Raw genomic sequence first — 22,526 nt, 5'->3', positions numbered from 1 at the left:
AAGGCTGAGGGCGGACTTGATAGAGGTATTTAAAATTATGAGGGGGATAGATTGAGTTGACATGGATAGGCTTTTTCAATTGAGAGTAGGGGAGATTCAAACAAGAGGACGAGTTGAGAGTTAGGGGCAAAAGTTTAAGGGTAACATGAGGGGGAATTTCTTTACTCAGAGAGTGGTAGCTGTGTGGAATTAGCTTCCAGTAGAAGTGGTAGAGGCAGGTTCGGTATTGTCATTTAAAGCAAAATTGGCTAGGTATATGGACAGGAAAGGAATGGAGGGTTATGGGCTGAGTGCAGGTAGGTGGGACTAGGTGAGAGTAAGCATTCGGCACGGACTAGAAGGGCCGAGATGGCCTGTTTCCATGCTGTAATTGTTATATGGTTATATGGTTAAAATGGATACCCGACAGGTGAAGGACGGTCTGTGGAATAGAACATTATAAAATGGATACTAGACAGGTGAAGGACGGACTGTGGAATTGAACATTATAAAATGGATACCAGACAGGTGAAGGACGGACTGTGGAATAGAACATTATAAAATGGATATCAGACAGGTGAAGGACGGTCTGTGGAATAAAACATTATAAAATGGATACCAGACAGGTGAAGGACTGCAGTTGTCAGTTGTACAGTGGCAGCAATGTGTAGAACGTCAGTGAGGAACTTGTAATATTGCATCTTAAGGAGAATGCATTAAACAGCATGCTAAAAAGAAACCAATAGAGTGTCTTATTGAGTTTAGAATCATTCAGAGGGAAAGAGATGGTGAGAGGTTTGGGGTGAGATACTATAATAAGATTCCTGCCCATCAGCTTATGGATTCAAATGTTGACTTTCACAGAAATCCTTTATCAGTATTATAAGAATACCTGCCTCTACCACTCAGATACCTACTGTCTTCTAGGTTAAAATGTTCTTCTTTAGAATTTCTCGAAACTTTGAACCCTTCACCCTACACCCATGCCCACTCATTTTAGACACCTGTGTCATGGGGAAATCTTCCTGTTATTTATCCTGTCTATGCCCCTCATAACTTTGTGTAACTCTATCAGTTTTTATACATCACCTTACACCTATCAGGACTAAATTCAATTTGCTATTGCACTGCCTCCTCTATCAGGCACAAGATACAGTAGTGTAGTGGTGAGCATACTGGTGTAGCAGTGCCTAGTAACGTAGTGGTTAGCACAACGCTTTAACATAACAGCGACCTATGTTCAATTCCTTCTGCTGTCTGTAAGGAGTTTGTACGTTTTCCTCTCGTGTTTCTTCTCACAGTCCAAAGACGTACCAGTTGGTAGGTTAATTGTTCATCGTAAATTATCCGTGATTAGGTTCGGACTAAGTCGGGGAACTGCTGGGAGGCACAGCTGAAAGGGCCAAAAGGGCCTATTCCATGCTGAATCTCAATAAATAAATAAATAGACAGATAAATAACAAATCATTGTCCTAATATTTTACACAAACATGACTCAGACACTGCCACCAACACAGCCCAGGGTGTTGAGAGGGTGAACAGCCTTAAGTTCCTCGGCAGACACAACACCAAGGATTTCACATGACCGTCCTGTTCTACATGCTATTAAATTACTATAAATTGTACATTGTACATTTAGACGCAGACATAATGTAAAGATTTTTACTCCACATGTGTATGAAGGATGTAAGTAATAAAGTCAATTCAATTCAAACAACATCATTTATATTTGGTTTTGTAAATGCTTTGTGACATTGTTTAGGCCTAAGGTTCTGCTGAACTTCATTTGTTCAGGGAGACAAGTTCTTCATTCTTTTTGTATCACTGATGTTACCTAATATATCACTTACAAAATTGAAAGACATGACAAACATATTTTGATGGAAATACTGGCTCGTTGTAGCTATGAAAGGCAGAAAGTTCCTACCTATGGACACTTCAAAGGTGAGAAGCCGTGACTGGACTGATGGATCAATCATGGTTGCCTCAAAAAATCCAGCAAAAAGAAGAAATTCCTCTTTTTCACCTGCAGCAAACTGAAAGGTGAGAATATTAAATTGTGGCTTATTCAGTAGGATGACATTCTGCATTTCAATCAGCTGTGTACCCATGTGTTCTGACTTTCACTGTATCATTGAATCAATCACTGCTGTGACAGCATCGACTACTGATACTCATTGGTAACAAGTAGGATTTATGCTTACCTGTGTAAGTGGTAGCCAGTGGACATATAGTTCACCCCTGTTTGGGGAAGTGGTAGCCAGTGAAAGCACAGTTTGCCCCTGTATGGGAAAACAGCAGCCACTGAAAGCAATCTACCCCTGTTTGGGGAAGTGGCAGTCATTGAATACACAATTTACTGCTGTTTGGGGAAGCCGTAGCCAGTGAATGTATAGTTTATCCCTGTTTGGGGAAATGGCAACATCTGAAAACACATTTTACCCTGTTTGGGAAAGTGGTAGCCATTGAAAGCACAGCTTACTGCTGTTTGGGGAAGTGATAGCCAGTGAACGTATAGTTTACCCCCGTTTGGGGAAGTGGCAGCCTGGGGAAAATGGTAGCCAGTAACCATGTGCAAGGTGAGAAAGAACAAGGATATGGTGGATAAATCATTGAGTTCAAGAGGTACAAGATGTCTCAGTATATGAAATGATGATGATGATGATGATGAGAGGTTTCTGAGCATGAACAATTTTCTGGACAGGACAGGAGAGAATTGGAAATGTGGCCCAGTGTGGAAAGGAGGGTACAATGCCATTGCCAACAAAAAGATTCCAGACATCCAGGACTTTACTGTGTATCAGAAACTTCAGGCAAAGTCATTTTTAGGCACACTTAAAAATCCTGTAGAAACATTTTATTCAGAATCTTCAGAGGCTTTCAAGATTACAGATTTGACACATTTGACAAGAGATTGGAAGAGCTGCTTAACAAAGATGTTAGGCTGTAAACACTGGCTATACGATATAAATTACAGATACATTTAGATCAGGTACTGCAAGATGAAGAAAATCTGTTATACTAGACCTAATAGCTGAAAGACCACAAAGAATAGCTGCCAGATTAGACCATAAAACCTTAAAGACATAGGAGCAGAATGAGATCATTCAGCCCATCAATTCTGCTGCACGATTCAATCATGGCTGATTTATTTCTACCATATTCTCCCACCTTCTCCCTGTAACGCTTAGCCCCCTCACCAACCAAGAATCCATTCATCTCTGCCTAAAATACGCCCAGTGAGCATGGACTGAGCTCCTTTAGTCCGACTGGTCCATGACAACCACAGTAACCTTCCTGCTAATTCCAGTCGCCCACATTCATCCATAACCTTCCAAGAAGAAAACTTAGCTTCTACAGCTCTCTGTGGCAACAAATTCAACATCCAATGGTTGTAGAAAATAACTCTTATCTCAGTTATAAAGGATTATCCACTTATTCTAAGGCTAGGCCCTCAGACCCTAAACATCCTTTTGATTCCCACTTTATCTTGCTAGGAAGGTTCCAAGAACACCTCTTTCTGAACTCTGAGTAAGCCCAGAGCCATCAAACACTCCTTGACTGTACAGTAAGCCTTTCATTACATAGAACAGTACAATGAAGTACAGGCCCTTCAGCCCATGATGTCATGGCAGTCTTTAAAACCTACTCCAAGATCACTCTAACACTTCCCTCCCTACATAGCTCTCAATTTTTCTTTTACCTTTTTGTCTATCTAAGAGTCTTTTACATCACCCTAATGTATCTGCCTGTACAGCTAAAGCTGGCAGTGCAATCCGTGTACCTACCACACTGTGCAAAAACCTCACTCTGCCATTCCTCCCTCTACCTGTCTCCAATCACCGTACAAGAATACCCTCTCATACAAGCCATTCCTTCCTGGGGAAAAGGTGCTAGCTGTTCACTTGATCAATACCTTTTATAATTATCAAATCAGCTCTCATCCTCCTTCGCTCCAAATAGAAAAGCCCCAGCTTGTTCAACCTTTCCTCTTCACTAATCCAGGCAGCACCCTGGTAAATCTCCTCTGCATTCATTTGAAAGATTCCACATCTTTCCTTTAATGAGGTGATCAGAGCTGAACACAATACTCCAAGTGTGGTCTAACCAGAGTTTTACAAAATCTCAACACTACAACTCTTGAACTTAATCCCCAACTAATGAAGGCCAACACACCATACGTCTCCTTAACCACCCCATCAGCTTACGCGGCAACTTGAAGGTATCTATGGGGTTCATTCCCATGAATTTCCTCTATACCCTCTTCAGATACACGGCCCAAAATTGCTCACAATATTCCAAACATCCTATGATCATTTGCACATTCTTACTTGATTATCCAGGAGGACCAAAAGTGTCTGACCAACTGGGACCAATCTGATCTAGATTACTCAGGAGGAAAATGGCACCTGACTAACTGAGTCCAGTCTAATCAGACCAATCTAATCTGCTTCACCCAGGAGGACCAACAGCATCTGACCAGTCTGATCTGGATTATCCAGGAGAACCAGTGTCAGCTGTAGAGGAAAGACAACACAAGAATATCACGTTGTGCTTTTGGTCTAGACTTACTTCTGGCAGAGGATGAATGCTATCAACGCTCACTTCCATTGCACTTGGCTGTTCCAGGGCATTTGCGCCTTCTTCACCTTCAGTTTGACTATGACTCTCTTCTTTTGCCTTGGACTTAGATTTGGATTTTTTGCTCTTTTTTTTTAATTTGAACATGCTCTTTGATTTTTTCCCTTTGTCACTTTGAATAGCTGCAATGGAGCTGTAAATATCTACTGAGACTGCCATAAGTATTCGCCCTCGGTAAAATATCCCTTCTCCTAGGCCCTCATTTAGATCCTTGTAGGCATCCCTGAGTGCAGAATTCTGGGGAGAGCCATAGAGGTAAACCCACGCTGGGCCAAAGGTTGGGTAGAAACCAGCTGAAAAATAATTAGATAGGAGAGAATGATTAACATTCAGATATGGGTTTTACTAACAAGACAGACATCAACAAACACAGAAGTCATGTCATATGGAATCAGGCATTACGGCCCAACTCATCTGTGTATACAATATTGACTAATTAACTAGTCCCATTTGCCTGAGTTGGTTCATATTTCTCTAACCTTTTCCTATCTATGTACTGTAATTGTCCTTTAAAATGTCTTAATTGTACCTGCCTCTACCACATCTTCGGCAGCTCATCAATATACTCACCAGCCTCTGTATGAAAAAGTTATCCCTCAAGTCCTTTTAAGTCTTTCCCTTCTCATATTAAAATGTTTTCCTTCTCATTATGGACTTCTTGGCTTTGAAGAGGGGGCAGATGCATTTCAGCAGCATGTTGTTGCCTGCATTAGAGGATATTAGCTACTGTATAAGGGGAGGTTGGATAAAGAGATTGCTTTCCCTGGAGCTTCGGAAGCTGAAGGGTGACTAATAGAAGTTTATAGAATTATGAGAATCACACAGAGAGTTGTCAGTCTGTGTCTTCTGCCTAGTGTGGAAATGTGAAATTAGAGGGCAGGTGTTTAAGGTGAGAGGGGGGAATTTAAAGGAGAAGTCTTAGGTAGGCTTTACACACAGAGAATAGTATGTGACCAGAACCTGCTGTCTGGGCAAGTGTCTGAAGCAGAAACAACAGCAGCATTTCAGAAGCACTTGGGAAATACTACAAGCTGGGAAAGGAGGGAGATAGATGATGGCAAATAGGATCACTCAAATTGGCATCAGAGTTAGTACAGATACGTTGGGCCAAAAGACTTGTCTACAGTATACCGTACTGTTCTATATTCTAAGGGCAACAGGGAGAAATCAAGAAAGTATAAACCAATGTCAGAAACAGGAAAGGGGCAATACTCTACTGGGTGTTTTTTTATAGACAGGGGCAGAGAGGAGCAGATAGGGAGGCAGATTCTGGAACGGTGCAATAATAATAGGTCTGTTGTAATGGGAGATTTTAACTGTCCTAATAGTGATTGGCATCTCCTTAGGGCTGGAGTTTGTTAGGTGTGTTCAGGAAAATTTCCTGACACAGAATGTAAATAAGCCAACTAGAGGAGAAGCTGTACTTGAGCTGGTATTGGGAAATGAATCTGGCCAGGTGTCAGGTCTCTCAGTGGGAGAGCATTTTGGAGATAGTGATCACAACTCTATCTCCTTCACCATAGCATTGGAGAGGGAGAGCAGCAGACAAGTTAGAAAAACATTTAATTGGGGTACAGGGAAATATGATGCTGTTAGGCAGAAACATGGAAGCATTAATTGTGAGCAGACGTTGGCAGGTATGATGGCAGAATATAGTATTAATGGTAAGACTCTTGGCAGTGTGGAGGATCAGAGAGATCTTGGGATCTGAGTCCATAGGACACTCAAAGCTGCTGAGCAAGTTGACTCTGTGGTTAAGAAGGCATATGGTGCAATAGCCTTCATCAATCGTGGGACTGAGATTAAGAATCGAGAGGTAATGTTGCAGCTATATAGGACCCTGGTCAGACCCCACTTGGAGTACTGTGCTCAGTTCTGGTCGCCTCACTACAGGAAGGATGTGGAAGCCATAGAAAGGGTGCAGAGGAGATTTACAAGGATGTTGCCTGGGTTGGGGAGCATGCCTTATGAGAATAGGTTGAGTGAACTCGGCCTTTTCTCCTTGGAGCAAAGGAGGATGAGAGGTGACCTGATAGAGGTGTATATGATGATGAGAGGCATTGATTGTGTGAATAGTCAGAGGCTTTTTCCCAGGGCTGAAATGGCTAACACGAGAGGGCACAGTTGTAAGGTGCTTGGAAGTAGGTACAGAGGAGGCGTCAGGGTTAAGTTTTGTTGGTTTTGTTTTTTGTTTTTTTTTTTACAGAGAGAGTGGTGAGTGCGTGGAGGCGCAAAGGATAGGATCTTTTAAGAGACTCCTGGATAGGTACATGGAAAAATAGAGGGCTATGGGTAACCCTAGGTAATTTCTAAAGTAAGTACATGTTCAGCCATCATTGTGGGCCAAAGGGCCTGTATTGTGCTGTAGGTTTTCTATGTTTCTATCCTGCCACAAGGACTCCCAATTTCCTTTGCATCTCTGTAGTTTGAATTCTCTCCCCATCTAAATAATAGTCTGCCCGTTTATTTCTTACACCAAAGTACATGACCATACACTTTCCATCATTGTATTTCATTTGCCTCTTCTTTGCCCATTCCCTACACTATCTAAGTCTCTCTATTTCCTCAATGCTACCTGCTCCTCCACCTATCTTTGGATCATTGTCAAATTTAGCCACAAATACATTATTCCCATAGTCCAAATCATTGACATACATTGTAAAAAGCAACAGTCCCAACACCAACCCCTGTGGAACTCCACTGGTAACAGGCAGCCAGGCAGAATAGGATCCCTTTATTCCCACTCTCTGTTTTCTGCCGACCAACCAATGCTCCACCCATGCTAGTAACTTCCCTGTAATTCCATGGGCTCTTATCTTGCTAAGCAGCCTCCTGTGTGGCACCTTGTCAAAGGCCTTCTGAAAATCCAAGTACACCACATCTACTGTATCTCCTTTGTCTACCCTGCTTGTAATTTCCTCTAAGATTTGCAGTAGGTTAGTCAGGCAGGGTTTTCCTTTCGGGACCATGCTGGCTTTTGGCCTATCTTGTCATGTACCTCCAGGTACCCTGTAATCTCATCCCTAACAATTGATTGCAACAACTTCCCAACCACTGATGTCAGGCTAACAGGTCTATAGTTTCCTTTCTGCTGCCTCCCACCCTTCTTAAATAGCGAAGTAACATTTTCAATTTCCAGTCGTCCAGTACAATGCCAGAATCTAACAATTATTGATATATATTTGTTAATGCCTCCACAATCTCTCCAGTTACTTCTTTCAGAATCCAAGGGTGCATTCCATCAGGTCCTGGAGATTTATCCAACCTCAGACCATTAAGCTTCCTGAGCACCTTCTCAGCCATAATTTTCACCGCGCATATTTCACTTCCCTGACATTCTTGAATAGCCGTTATACTGCAGATGTCTTTCACTGTGAAGACTGATGCAAAATACACATTCAGTTCCTCTGCCATCTCTGCATCTCTCATTAGTCGCCAGCTTCCTTTCATAATTCATCTTTTCCTTCTTGATGACCTTCTTAGTTTCCTTCTGCAAGTTTTTAAAAGCTTCCCAATCCTCTATCTTCCCACTAGCTTTGGCTTCCTTGTATGCCCTCTCTTTTGCTTTTACTTTGGCTCTGACTTCACTTGTCAGCCATGGTAGTTTCCTTTTTTCATTCAAAACTTCCTTCTTATTTGGAATATATCTGTCTTACATTTCCCTCATTTTTTGCAGAAACTCCAGCCATCACTGCTCTGATGTCCTTCCTGCAAATGTCCCTTTCTAGTCAACCTTGGCCAGTTTCCCTCTCATGCCATTGTAATTTCCTTTATTCCACTGAAATACCAACACATCGGAATTTAGCTTCTCTTTCTCAAATTTCAAAGTGAACTCGATCATATTGTGATCACTGATCCCTAAGGGTTCCTTAACCTTAAGCTCCCTTATCACCTCTGGATCACTGCACAACAACCAATCCAGCACAGCTGATCCTCTAGTGGGCTCAACAACAAGCTGTTCTAAAAAACCATCCTTTAGACATTCTAAAAATTCTCTCTCGAGGTCCAGTACTGGTCTGGTTTTCCCAATCCACTTTCATGTTTAAATCCCCAATAATTATCGTGACACACCTTTTCCTTCTCCTGCTGTAATTTGTAATCCACATCCTGGCTGCTGTTCAGAGGCCTGTATACAATTGCCATTAGGGTCCTTTTACCCTTGCCATTTCTTAACTCAACCCATAGAGAATCTACACCTCCCAATCCTATGTCAGCTCTTTCTACTGATTTAATATTATTTCTTATACATAGAGCCACACCACCCCCTCTGCCTACTAACCTATCTTTCTGATACACCGTATATCCTTGGACATTCAGCTCCCAATGGCAGCCATCCTTTATCCAAGTTTCAGAGATGGCCATAACATCATACTTGCCAATCTGTAGCTGAATTTCAGGATCGTCCATTTTATTTCTTATGCTGCATGCATTCAAATATAACACTTTCAGTCCAGTATTTGTTGCTTTCTGTTTTAACTGCACCATGCCTCTATTACCCTGTAACTCATCCCACTGGCTGTGATTTACAGGGATGGTTGCCTGGATTGGAGGGCACACTTATGAGAACAGGTTGAGTGCACTCGGCCTTTTCTCCTTGGAGCAATGGAGGATGAGAGGTGACCTGATAGAGGTGTATAAGTTGATAGAGGCATTGATTGTGTGGATATCCCTTTTTCCCAGGGCTGAAATGGCTAACATGAGAGGGCACAGTGTTAAGGCACTTGGAAATAGGTACTGAGGGGATGTCAGGGGTAAGGTTTACACAAAGAAAGTGGTGGGTACGTAGAATGCACTGCCGGCGGTGGTGGTGGAAGCGGATACAGTAGGGTCTTTTAAGAGCCTCTTAGGTAAGTACATGAAGCTTAGAAATATAGAGGGCTATGTGATAGGGAAATACTAGGCAGTGTCTAGAATAGGTTACATGGTGGAACAACATTGTGGGCTGAAGGGCCTGTAATGTGCCATAAATTTCTATGTTCTATGTAATAAGCCTTAGTTAGTGGTAGGGAAATTAGTTAAAGATTTTTAAGGATAGGAATTACTTGCATTTGGAAAAGTGTGGACTTATGAAGGATAAGCACTATAAAATGATCTTTTTTATTATTTTTGGTGAAAACAGATCACAAGTATCCATTTAGGACCTTGCAAACATCATCTTTCTCCAGATAGATTATCCCTACGGTCCCTAAGAAACCTACTTTTTCCTTCGCTTTCCTCTTGCTCTTGACAGTATAATCTTGGGATTCTCCTTAAGCTTGCTTGCCAAGGATATTCCACAGGTCTTTCTGCTTTCCTAATTTTGTCCTTCAGTTCTGTCCAACACACTCTATATTCCTCAAGAGAATGCTTTGTCCAAATCACCTATACCTATCTTGTTCCAGATTGAACCTTCCCTATCCTGATTTCTCTGGTCTTGCCATATGTTCCTTTCACCCTCAACAGAACATGTTGACCCTGAACTTTTACTTACTCACTTTTAAAAGATTCCCATTTATTAAACATTGCTTTACCCACAAGCATATGCTCCCCCCTATTTCTAATCCTTAATTTAAGGTCGAATTTTATCTCTTTCTATAATTTCCATGCAGAATTATGGTTGGTACTTTCCCATCAATTCCACCACCTGCTCAGTTTCATTTCAAAGATAAGGTTGAGTTCTACCCCGTCTCCAGTCTGCTGGAGTCAACAAATAACCCTTGAGCTCACCATTTATCCTGGGATCCGATATTAGTTGCAAATTGATGAAATGAGTTGCTATGGCAACACCGTTGAAGTTAGCATCATCAATGACTTGAATTTTGATACGTCGAGCAAGTGGGGGAAACATCTCAACAAAAGTGATCTGTTCATTCCATTCTGGATTCGTTGAGTTGCTTTCCACTGATGTTTCTCCCTGTTGTTGAGAGAAAATTGTTATTTCCAGAATATCACTACAACTGTTGAATTTCCTGTGGAATCAAGAACATGAATCTCAATAACAGAAAAGGTAGGTATGAGTGAGAAGGATTGTGTGGAATCGGAGGAGTAGTTTTATCCTCACATAGAGAGTGGTTGAAATCTGTAGCATTCTGCATGAGGAAGTGATCAAGGTCAGTTTTCATTAAGACCATAAGACACAGGAGAAGAATTAAGCCACATGGCCCATCGAATCTGCGCTGCCATTCAATCATGGCTGATCCTTTTTTTTAAGTCTCCTCCTCAACCCCAGTTCCTGCCCTTCTCCACATAACCTTTAATGAATTTTCAAATGGTCTAGACAAGCACTTGCACCACAAAGATGGGCAAGTCTAACGGCAACTCCTTTGCTTGCATCTTTGGAAACAGCTCTATTTCCATCTTTAATATCTCTATTTTCACCTTTCAGGGTTCTTTTGAAGACCCTGACCTGGAGTTACACACTGACTACAGTTCTTTGCGGGAATGGGACCCGTTCTCGGGTTTCATGAATGGCTGTTGTTCAGCATGCCAAGGGCTCGGCTAGAAGCTTCACTCGCCTTCAGAGGACTGAGATTTCATGGCTCTGGAGACAGGGGGATTGGAGGTCCATGCCTCTGCAGGAGAACAGTGTGTCATTGGAGACGGAAGATCTCTGGCTGTGTGCCCAGAGACCCAAGATCTTTGGGCACAGAGCTCAGAAAAAGCGACGCTACAGACTTTTAACATCATAAACCAGTGAGTTTTTGTTATGTCTCCCCTCTCGCTGTGAAATGGAAACATCTCTTTTTCCCTTAATAGGGGGAGAGAGAGAGAGCCTGTGGTATGTTGAATACCGGCTGAACAAGTAGTCTGGGCTACTGCAAGTCTGTGTTTTTGCTGTGCTTTGCTCACGCTTGAGTGCTCGGTGGTGGGCACCAGTGATTTTTTTGCCACTGGGTGGAGGAGGGATCGTTGCTTGCTGCTGCTTACATGCTGGAGGGAGAGAGCTGGGGGGGGACTTTGGGGTTCTAACATTTAACTGTCATTCATTCTTTGGGGGTACTCCTTTGTTTTCATCAACGGTTGCAAAGAAAAAGCATTTCAGGATGTATATTGTATACATTTCTCTGACATTAAATGTACCTTTGAAACCTTTGGAAGTCTAATTGCTGGTAAACAGGATTAGTGTTGATAAATTGATAGCAGTCACAAGAAATTCCATATGCTGTAGACTTAACAAAAAAGAAACTACTGGAGGAACTAAGCAGGTCAGGCAGGACTAATATCCTAGCAGGAAGGTTTGTTAATGCTGCGTGGTGGGGTTTAAACTAGAGTTACAGGGGGATGGGAACCAGAGTGCCAGAACAGTTAGTGAAGAGGTTGTGGAGGCAGATATTGGTAAGACCTCAGACAAAAGTTAGGAATCAAAAGGTTGAACATGGTGTGACAAACGTCCTGAGCTGCATATATTTCAATGCAAGAAGTATTGTAGCAAAGGCAGATATTAGTGCTGAAGATGAAGTAGCTGGTTTACAAATAGAGGCAACGTGTAGTGAGGAAAGGCTGTTGACAGGGCAAAATTGCAGTCAACAGGATGAGTTGCAAAACAAAAGGCGGGCAAAATCAAAAGAGTGAATACAGGACTAAGGATGTTGTATTTGAATGTGCGCAGTATACAGAATAAAGTAGATGAACTAGAGGCACAGTCGCAGAGTGGCATCCTATTAGAAAGGAGATGGGGAGGAATTTCTTTAGCCAGAGTGTTTTGAATCTGTGGAATTCTTTGCACAGGCAGCTGTGGGTGCCAAGTCTTTATATATATTTAAGGAAGAGGTTGATAGATTTCTGACTGGTCAGGGTATGAAGAGATACAGGGAGAAGGCAGGAGACTGAGGACGAGAGGAAAATTGGATCAACCATGATGAAATGACGGAACTGACTCAATGGACTTAATGGTCTAATTCTAATCCTATATCTTATGATCTTAAGAACAAAAGAACAAGGAAAGGGAAAGAGTTAATATTTCTGAAGACATTCTAATTCAACAAATGCTGCCTCGGCTATTTGAATGTTTCCAGCATTTTATTTCAAATTTCTAGTATTTCATGTCTGAAGAGAAAGTACTGGAATTTTACAGGGCCCTTTCTTAGACTGGAGTAAGTTTCTGGAACCTGGTACCTACTTGTGTGATGGGGTCTGTGAAAACCTTCAGACAGAAGCTAGAATGGGCTTACTGAGGGGCAAAATTGTTTATTTAACAAAGCAAGGGACTTAGCTGTTAATGTGCTTCCCTGGGCAGGTTTGCTTGACCTACAAGGCTTTTTGGAGATTTCACACATAGAGCATAAGAAGGTTTTAGACATGACAGACTTTGGAGCATATTGTCATATTGACAAGTTAACTTCTAAGAACATCCCAGGAAAGCAGATAATGAATAGAAGAATTAATTTATAGACGCCATTGAAAATTTTTCATAACATATCTGAAATCTTTACCTGCTGTCCTGCAAAGGTGACTTGGATGTAAGGATCAATAAAAACTTTCTGTTCTCCAAGGATTTTTGAAATACTCCCCATAAATCCCGAGTTCATGCTGGGGAGATCTTCTGCCTTATACAACTTGATGTAGAATTTAGCCCAGGGTCTCTCAAGTGGCACTTGCTTTGGAAGCAGAAGATTCCTGTAATATACAATGTCATTTTTTATGAGAAATAAGATGAAAAGCTATGGATGACAAAGAAGGACCATGATTACATGTAATCCAGAAACCATAATGTTCAAACAATAATACAATAATTTAATTGAAGCAATTAAATTCCTGAAACAAGAAGTTAGCATCATTAATGCAACCATGAAAATACCAAGTTGTCATAAACATCTCTGGTTCGCTGACAGACTGCATACAAAGAGAACGATTCCCTTACAAGAGCAGGGGTAGTATAAAACCAGGAGACATATTTCCAAAGTGCAAGTTAAACCACTTAAGAAAAAGCAATAAACAGGAGTAGGAGAAAGCCATTTGAACAGAAAGGTGATCTTAGCCTACCAACAGGAAAGATATCGATAAAGTAGAAAGGAAGCAGTCAAAATTTATAAAAATGATGCTGGGACTCGAGGATTCTTACTTCAGTGGTTGGTAAGTTGATGGAGATGATCCAGGATTTATGAACATTTGGAGAGGTATAATATGATTAGGAATAGTCAGCATGGCTTTGTCAAGGGCAGGTCGTGCCTTACGAGGCTGACTGAATTTTTTGAGGATGTGACTAAACACATTGATGAAGGTAGAGCCATAGATGTAATGTATATGGAATTCAGCAAGGCATTTGATAAGGTACCCCATGCAAGGCTTATTGAGAAAGTAAAGAATCATGGGATCCAAGGGGACATTGCTTTGTGGATCCAGAACTGATTCTGCCCACAGAAAGCAAAGAGTGGTTGTAGACAGATCATATTCTGCATGGAGGCCATTGACCATTGGTGTGTCTCAGGGATTTCTTCTGGGACCCCTACTCTTTGTGATTTTTATAAGTGACCTGGATGAGGAAGTGGAGGGATGGGTTAGTAAGTTTGCTGATGACACAAGGGTTGAGGGTGTTGTGGATAGTGTGGAAGGCTGTCAGAGGTTACAACGGGACATTGATAGGATGCAAAACTGGGCTGAGAAATGGCATATGGAGTTTATCCCAGTTAAGTGTGAGGTGGTTCAATTTGGTAGGTCAAATATGATGGCAGAATATAGTATTAATGGCAAGACTCTTGGCAGTGTGGAGGACCAGAGGGATCTTGGGGTCTAAGTTCATAGGACACTCAAAGCTGCTACGCAGGTTGACTCTGTGGTTAAGAAGGCATACGGTGTATTGGCCTTCATCAATCATGGGACTGAGTTTAAGAGCCAAGAGGTAATGTTACAACTATATAGGACCCTGGTCAGACCTCACTTGGACTACTGTGCTCAATTCTGGTCACCTCACTATAGGAAGGACGTGGAAACTATAGAAAGGGTGCAGAGGAGATTTACAAGGATGTTGCCTGGATTGGGGAGCATGCCTTATGAGAATAGGTTGAGTGAACTTGGCCCTTTCTCCTTGGAGCGATAGAGGATGAGAGGTGACCTGATAGAGGTGAACAAGATAATGAGAGGCTTTGATTGTGTTGATAGTCAGAGGCTTTTCACCAGGGCTGAAATGGCTAGCACGAGAGGGCACAAGTTTAAGGTGCTTAGAAGTAGGTACAGAGGAGATGTCAGGGGAAAGTTGTTTTTTTTTTAAAAACGCAGAGTACGGTGAGTGTGTGGAATGGGCTGCCGATGGCAGTGTTGGAGGCAGAAACGATAGAGTCTTTTAAGAGACTCCTGGATGGCTACATGGAGCTTAGTAAAATAGAAGGCTATGGGTGAAGCCTAGGTAGTTCAAAGGTAAGGACATGTTCGGCACAGCTTTGTGGGCCGAAGGGCCTGTTATTGTGCTGTAGGTTTTCTATGTTTCGATGTTTCTATCTGAGTTATAGGAAAAGGTTGAATAGGTTAGGACTTTATTCCCTGGAGTGTAGGAGAATGAGGGAAGATCTTATAAGGTATAGAAATTTATGAGGGTATAGACAGAATAAATACAAGCAGGCATTTCCTGCTGATGTAGGGTAAGGACTAGAACTAGAGATCGTAGGCTTAGGGTGAAAAGTGAAATATTTAAGAGGAATCTAAGGAGAAATCTCCACTCTGAGAGTGGGAAGACTGTGGAATGAGCTACCAATGGAAGTAATGAATGTGGGTCCAATTGTAACATTTAAGAGAAGTTTGGATAGGTGGATGGAGGGAAGGGTTTGGAGAGATAATAGTCTGGGTGCAGGTAGATGTGACCAGGCAGGAGATCATGACAGCGTGGACTAGGTAGGATGAAGAGTCTATCTGTGTGCTGCAGTACTCTGTGACTCCATAATGAGGGAATGAGATCTGATCTACAGGAAAGAGATGAGATGCTGAACTGTCAGTCAAGAGCGAGAAGAAAATGGGTTCCTCTAAGCTAAGGAGCACCATTGTGTACTCCTATCATCAGAACATCTATGGTGGATGTGGAGGAAATGGCAGAATAGAATAGAGTCCCACAGAGGCAGGTACGCAGAGGTACAGTTAGGCTGTTGTGGCAGTGTTTCGGCTTGTAATTGTTATTTGTCACTAAACTGGAACACAATAGTATAGCAGTTAGTGTAAAACGCCAGTGACCCTTGTTCAATTCCCAATGCTGTTTGTTAGGAGTTTGTACCTTCTACTTATAGGGAAAGGTTGAATAGGTTAGGACTTTATTAACAGGAGTGAAACATTCACTGTTTTCCTTTATTTAGAATGTCTCCAGCACCTTGTGTTTTTATCCAAATTTCCATCATTTGCAGTTTTTCATCTAACATCTGAGAGCTGACGTTTGGCCTTAGTGAGATGGGTTAATCACAATGATGGGTTAATGTCGATGGAGAGGAAATGGTAGAATCTCTGCTTAAGAAAGAAGTGGTGGGCCCTCATGCTGTGGGCCATAGGTGTGATGTTGAGTGGGTGGCTGTGGGGTAACTGTTTGGACAATATGACAAAATAAGACAGATGTAGTTGCTTCCACCAAGATTTTATCAAGGAAAAGCCTGTTTTTGTTAACCTTCAGGCATTCATTCCAAATCACAACATGGATTCACCTTCCAGCTTTTACTCACTTTTCTACATCTTCATCCGCTTTGGCAGCATCACCAGGCACACCTCCCTGGGAATCACCTTTCCCAAATACTGTGATTGTGCACTTCACAAAGCCTTTAATGCCACTTTTTGTGTCTTTAGGGTCAGTCAGAATGGCCCATTTCTGATAAAAACCATGATCTGAAAAACAAAAATAATTCCTAATTTCCTGACAATAATTATGCTGCATTTGATACCTGAAAGTGATTGAAGAACCCTGATAAATCATCATTACAAACATCAGGGTTGTGAAAAGAGGAAATGCTGAAAAAATGTCATTGAAAATTTTAAAATAATGGAAGAGATTATGAAGTGCTCTCGGGTAAACAAGTTATTCTCAGAAACAGTTTGGAATAAGCAGAAAGTGAGTGCGCAGTAGCACAATGGAGAGACAGATAGAACGAAAGCACGTGGAGAAACAATATGAAACCAGGCTGATAAAGTTCAAAATTACTGCTTTAACTGGAACAAAATATCCAGGCATTCTAAGGACCAGTAAGTATTTGGATAGATATGGACTGAAGGATAGTCAGCATGTCTTTGTGTGTGTTAGGGCATGTCTAACCAATCTTAGAGAGTTTTTCGAGGAAGTTACCAGGAAGGTGGATGAAGGCAAGTCAGTGTATGTTGATTACATGGACTTTAGTAAGGCATTTAACAACATCTAACATAGGAGGCTGGTCAAGAGGGTTCAATCACTCAGCATTCAGGATGAGGTAGTAAATTGGATCAGACATTGGCTTTGTGGGAGAAGCCAGAGAATGTTTGTAAATGTTTGCCTCTCTGATTGGAGGCCTGTGACTAATAGTGTACCACAGGGATCAGTGCTGGGTCCTTTGATGTTTGTCATCTATATCAACGATCTGGATGATAATGTGATTAAATGGATGAGCAAGTTTGCAGATGACATCAAGATTGGGAGTGTAGTGGACAGTGAGGAAGGCAGTCATGGCTTGCAGAGGGACCTGCATCAGCTGGAAAAACAGCAGATGGAATTTAATGCAGAGAATTGCGAGGTGTTGCTCTTTGGTAGGTCAAACCAGGGTAGGTCTTACAAAGTGAACAGTAGGGCACTGGGGAGTGTAGTGGAACAAGGGGATCTGGGAGAAATGTCCACAGTCCATTGAAGATGGCAACACAGGAAGATAGTGTTATAAAGAAAGCTGCTGGCACGTTGGCCTTCATAAATCAATCTATTACGCACAGGAGATGGGATGTTATCTTGAAGTAGTAAAAAGTGTAAGTGACTATTGAATAGTGGTGTTCCGCAGGTGTTGGTGTTGGGACCACTTCTTTTTAAGCTGTATATAAATGATTTAGATGATGGAATAGATGGCTTTGTTGCAAAGTTTGCAATGATATGAAAATTGGTGGAGGGGCAAATAGTGTTGAGGAAACTGATAGGATGCAGAAGGACTGAGACAGATTAGGAGAATGGGCAAGAAAGTGGCAAATCAAATACGATGTTGAAAAACGCATGGTCATACACTTTGGTAGTAGAAACATAGAAAACCTACAGCACGATACAGGCCCTTTGACCCACAAAGTTGTGCCGAACATGTCCCTACCTTAAAAGTTACCAGACTTCCCCATAGCCCTCTATTTTTCTAGGCTCCATGTGCCTATCCAAAAGTCTCTTAAAAGACCCTATTGTATCCGCCTCCACCACCGTTGCTGGCAGCTCATTCCATGCACTCACCACTCTGTGTAAAAAAATTAGCTCTGACATCTCCTCTGTTCCTACTCCCAAGCAACTTAAACATGTGTCCTCTTGTGGCAGCCACTTCAGCCCTGGGAAAAAGACTCTGACTATCCACATGACCAATGCCTCTCATCATCTTAGACACCTCTATCAGGTCACCTCTCATCCTCTGTCGCTCCAAGGAGAAAAGGCCGAGTTCACTCAACCTGTTTTCATAAGGCACGCTCCCCAATCCAGGCAACATCCTTGTAAATCTCCTCTGCACCCTTTCTATAGTTTCCACATCCTTCCTGTAGTGAGGCAACCAGAACTGAGCACAGTACTCCAAGTGGGGTCTGACCAGGGTCCTATATAGCTGCAACATTACCCCTCGGCTCCTAAATTCAATCCCACGATTGATGAAGGCCAATGCACCATATGCCTTCTTAAGCACAGAGTCAACCTGCACAGCTGCTTTGAGCGTTCTGTGGATTCGGACCCCAAGATCCCTCTGATCCTCTACACTGCCAAGAGTCTTACCATTAATACTATATTCTGCCATCATATTTGATTTACCAAAATGAACCACCTCACACTTAGCTGGGTTGAATTCCATCTGCCACTTCTCAGCCCAGTTCTGCATCCTATCAATGCCCTGCTGTAACCTCTCATGTTGGCGCGTGGCCTAGTGGATAAGGCATCAGTCTAGTGATCTGAAGGTCACTGGTTCAAGCCTCAGCTGAGGCAGTGCGTTGTGTCCTTGAGCAAGGCACTCAACAACACATCGCTCTGCGACGACACCGGTACCAAGCTGCTTGGGTCCTTGTGCCCTTCTCTTGGACGACATCGGTGGCGTGGAGAGGGGAAAGCTTTCAGCTTGGGCAACTGCCGGTCTCCCATACAACCCTACCTAGGCCTGCCCCCTGGAAACCTTCCAAGGCACAAATCCATGGTCTCACGAGACTAACGGATGCCTATTACTATTTTGACTATTGTAACCTCCACACTATCCACAACACCCCCAACCTTTGTGTCATCAGCAAACTTACTAACCCATCCCTCCACTTCCTCATCCAGGTCATTTATAAAAATCACAAAGAGTAATCACGAACAGATCCCTAAGGCACATCACTGGTCACTGACCTCCATGCAGTATATGACCCATCTACAACCACTCTTTGCCTTCTGTGGGCAAGCCAGTTTTGGATCCACAAGGCAATGTCCCCTTGGATCCCATGCCTCCTTACTTTCTCAATAAGCCTTGCATAGGGTACCTTATCAAATGCCTTGCTGAAATCCATATACACTACATCTACTACTCTTCCTTCAATGTGTTTAGTCACATCCTCAAAAAATTCAATCAGGCGCGTAAGGCACAACCTGCCCTTGACAAAGCCATGTTAACTACTCCTAATCATTTTATACCTCTCCAAATGTTCATAAATCCTGCTTCTCAGGATCTTCTCCATCAACTGAAGTAAGACTCACAGGTCTATAATTTCCTGGGCTATCTCTACTCCCTTTCTTGAATAAAGGAACAACATCCACAATCCTCCACTCCTCCAGAACCTCTCCCGTCCCCATTGATGATGCAAAGATCATTGCCAGAGGCTCAGCAATCACCTCCTTCGTCTCCCACGGTAGCCTGGGTACATCTCATCGGGTCCTGATGACTTATCCAACTTGATGCTTTCCAAAAGCTCCAATTTCCTCTTTCTTAATATCTACATTCTCAAGCTTTTCAGTCTGCTGTAAGTCATCACTATAATCACCAAGATCTTCTTCCAAAGTGAATATTGAAGTGAAGTATTCATTAAGTACCTCTGCTATTTCCTCCGGTTCCATACACACTTTCCCACTATCACACTTGATAGGTCCTATTCTTTCACGTCTTATCCTCTTGCTCCTCACATACCTGCAAAATGCCTTGGGATCATCCCATTTAGAAATAAATGCATGGATTATTTCCTAAATGGGGAGAAAATCCGGGAATCTGAGATGCAGAGGCACTTGGGAGTCCTTGTGTAGAACACTCAGAAGGTTAACTTGCTGGTTGAGTCGGTGGTGAGGAAGGCAAATGCCATGTTAGCATTCAATTCAAGAGCAAGAATGTGATACTGAGACTTTATAAGGCACTGGTGAGGTCTCACCTTGAGTATTGTGAACAGTTTTGGTCCCCTCATCTTAGAAAAGAGGTGCTGGCATTGGAAAGGGTCCAGAGGATGTTCACAAGGATAATTCCAGGAATGAAAGAGTTATCATACGAGGAACATTTGATGGCTCTGGGTCTTACTCATTGGAATTCAGAAGGATGAGGAGGGATCTCATTGAAATCTTTCAAATGTTGAAAAGCCTAGATAAAGCAGATGTGGAAAGGATGTTTTCCATGGTGGGAGAGTCTAAGATGAGAAGGCATAGCTTCAGGATTGAGGGGCGCCCTTTCAAAACAGATATACGGAGAAATTTCTTTCACCAAAGGGTGGTGAATTTGTGGAATTTGTTACCACATGCAGCTGTGGAGGCCAGGTTGTGGGTGTATTTAAGGCAAAGATTGATAGGCTCTTGATTGGACACGGCATCAAAGGTTATGGGGAGAAGACCGGGAACTGGGGTTGACGAGGAGATAGAAAAAAGGGATCAGCCATGATTGAATGGCAGAGCAGACTCGATGGGTCAGATGGCCTACTTCTGCTTCTATGTCTTATGGTCTTTGGAGAAGAAAGCCAGAGGATCAGAACAGGAGTGCGGCGGGAGCCATTTTGACTTTTTTCTTCTTCTCATCGGAGTTAAAAGAGGCGGGACTGCGCAGGCGTGTGATGTCAGGCAGTGAAGCGGGGAAGATTTAAAAAGGACACAGCCTTATACAGCGGGCAGTGTCGTTTGTGGGCATTGGAGTGAGCCAGGAGCAGAGTGAAGGCTTAAGGGCTTTGGCTCAACAGGCTTAGGCAGAAACAGGCAAGGCAAGGTAGGTTTAGGTTTCAGTTTTCCCTGTTATTTGAGGAAAGAGGGAAGTATGAGTGTGAGGGCAGCTTGGTGTTCTCGGTGTCGGATGTGGGAGGTCCTGGAGTCTCCTAGCCTCCTGGACGTCCACATCTGTGTCAGGGGCGCTGAACAGCAGCTCCTAAGGGACTGTGTTAGGGAACTGGGGCTGCAGCTCGATGACCTTCGTCTGGTCAGGGAGAGTGAGGAGTTGATAGAGAGGAGTTACAGGCAGGTGGTCACACCAGGGCCACGGGAGGCAGACAGGTGGGTCACAGTTAGGAGGGAGAAGGGGAAGAGACAGGTACTAGAGAGTACCCCTGTGGCTGTACCCCTTGACAATAAGTACCCTTGTTTGAGTACTGTTGGGGGGGGGGGGCAGCCTACCTGGGGGAAGCAACAGTGGCACGCACAGAGTCTGGCCCTGTAGCTCAGAAGGGTAGGGAAACGAAGAGGAAGGCAGTAGTAATAGGGGACTCAATAGTTAGGGGGTCAGATAGGCGATTCTGTGGAAGCAATCAGGGGACCCGAATGGTAGTTTGCCTCCCTGGTGCCAGGGTTCGGGATGTTTCTGATCGCGTCCAAGATATCCTGAAGTAGGAGGGTGAGGAGCCAGAGGTCGTGGTACATATAGGTACCAATGACATAGGTAGGAAAAGGGAAGAGGCCCTGAAAGGAGAATATAGGGAGTTATGAAGGCAGTTGAGAAGAAGGACCGCAAAGGTAGTAATCTCTGGACTACTGCCTGTGCCACACGACAGTGATAGTAGGAATGGAATGAGGTGGAGGATAAATGCATGGTTGAGGGATTGGAGCAGGGGACAGGGATTCAAGTTTCTGGATCATTGCGGCAGGTGTGACCTGTACAAAAAGGACGGGTTACACTTGAATCCTAGGGGGACAAATATCCTGGCAGGAGATTTGCTAAGGCTACTGGGGAGACTTTAAACTAGAATGGTTGGGGGGTGGGAATCAATTTGAAGAGACTAGGGGAGAGGAGGTTAGTTCACAAGTAGAGAAAGCTAGTAGACAGTGTGTGAGGATGGATAGGCAGGTGATAGAGAAGGGGAGCACTCAGACCGAAGATGTAGGGGAGAAGGCAGAAAAAGATAATAAAGTTGTTTGCACTGTTAGGGATAAACAGAGAGGAAGAGGTGGAGAGTTTCTCAAATGCATCTATTTTAATGCTAGGAGCATTGTAAGAAAGGTGGATGAACTTAGACCATGGATTGATACCTGGAAACATGATGTTGTAGCTATTAGTGAAACATGGTTGCAGCAGGGGTGTGACTGGCAACTAAATATTCCTGGATTTCATTGCTTCAGGTGTGATAGAATCGGAGGGACAAGAGGGGGAGATGTTGCATTGCTTGCCAGAGAAAATATTACAGCGGTGCTCTGGCAGGATAGATTAGAGGGATCGTCTAGGGAGACTATTTGGACAGAATTGAGGAATGGGAAAGGTGTAGTAACACTTAAGAGGGGTGTATTATAGATCACCTAATGGGGAGTGATAATTGGAGGAGCAAATTTGTAAGGAGATAGCAGATATTTGTAGTAAGCACCAGGGTTGTGATTGTGGGAGATTTTAACTTTCCACACATAGACTGGGAAG

At 43.0% G+C, this 22,526-nt stretch overlaps 1 protein-coding gene across 1 annotated transcript in view; it reads right to left on the bottom strand.

Moving 5' to 3' along the window:
- Nucleotides 1-22,526, bottom strand: part of fer1l4 (fer-1 like family member 4) — a 477,640-nt gene that overhangs the window by 383,516 nt on the left and 71,598 nt on the right. Inside the window, 5 exon segments of the mRNA XM_073062298.1 lie at nucleotides 1,907-2,015; nucleotides 4,552-4,913; nucleotides 10,327-10,513; nucleotides 13,032-13,215; nucleotides 16,233-16,392. Of these exon segments, the coding sequence (XP_072918399.1) occupies nucleotides 1,907-2,015; nucleotides 4,552-4,913; nucleotides 10,327-10,513; nucleotides 13,032-13,215; nucleotides 16,233-16,392 (1,002 nt within the window).

Source organism: Hemitrygon akajei, chromosome 11 (genome assembly GCF_048418815.1).
Source record: "Hemitrygon akajei chromosome 11, sHemAka1.3, whole genome shotgun sequence".
In the NCBI taxonomy this organism is placed as follows: Eukaryota; Metazoa; Chordata; class Chondrichthyes; order Myliobatiformes; family Dasyatidae; genus Hemitrygon; species Hemitrygon akajei.
Note: the sequence above shows the minus strand (reverse complement) of the source record. Positions and strands in the feature narration are given on the sequence as shown.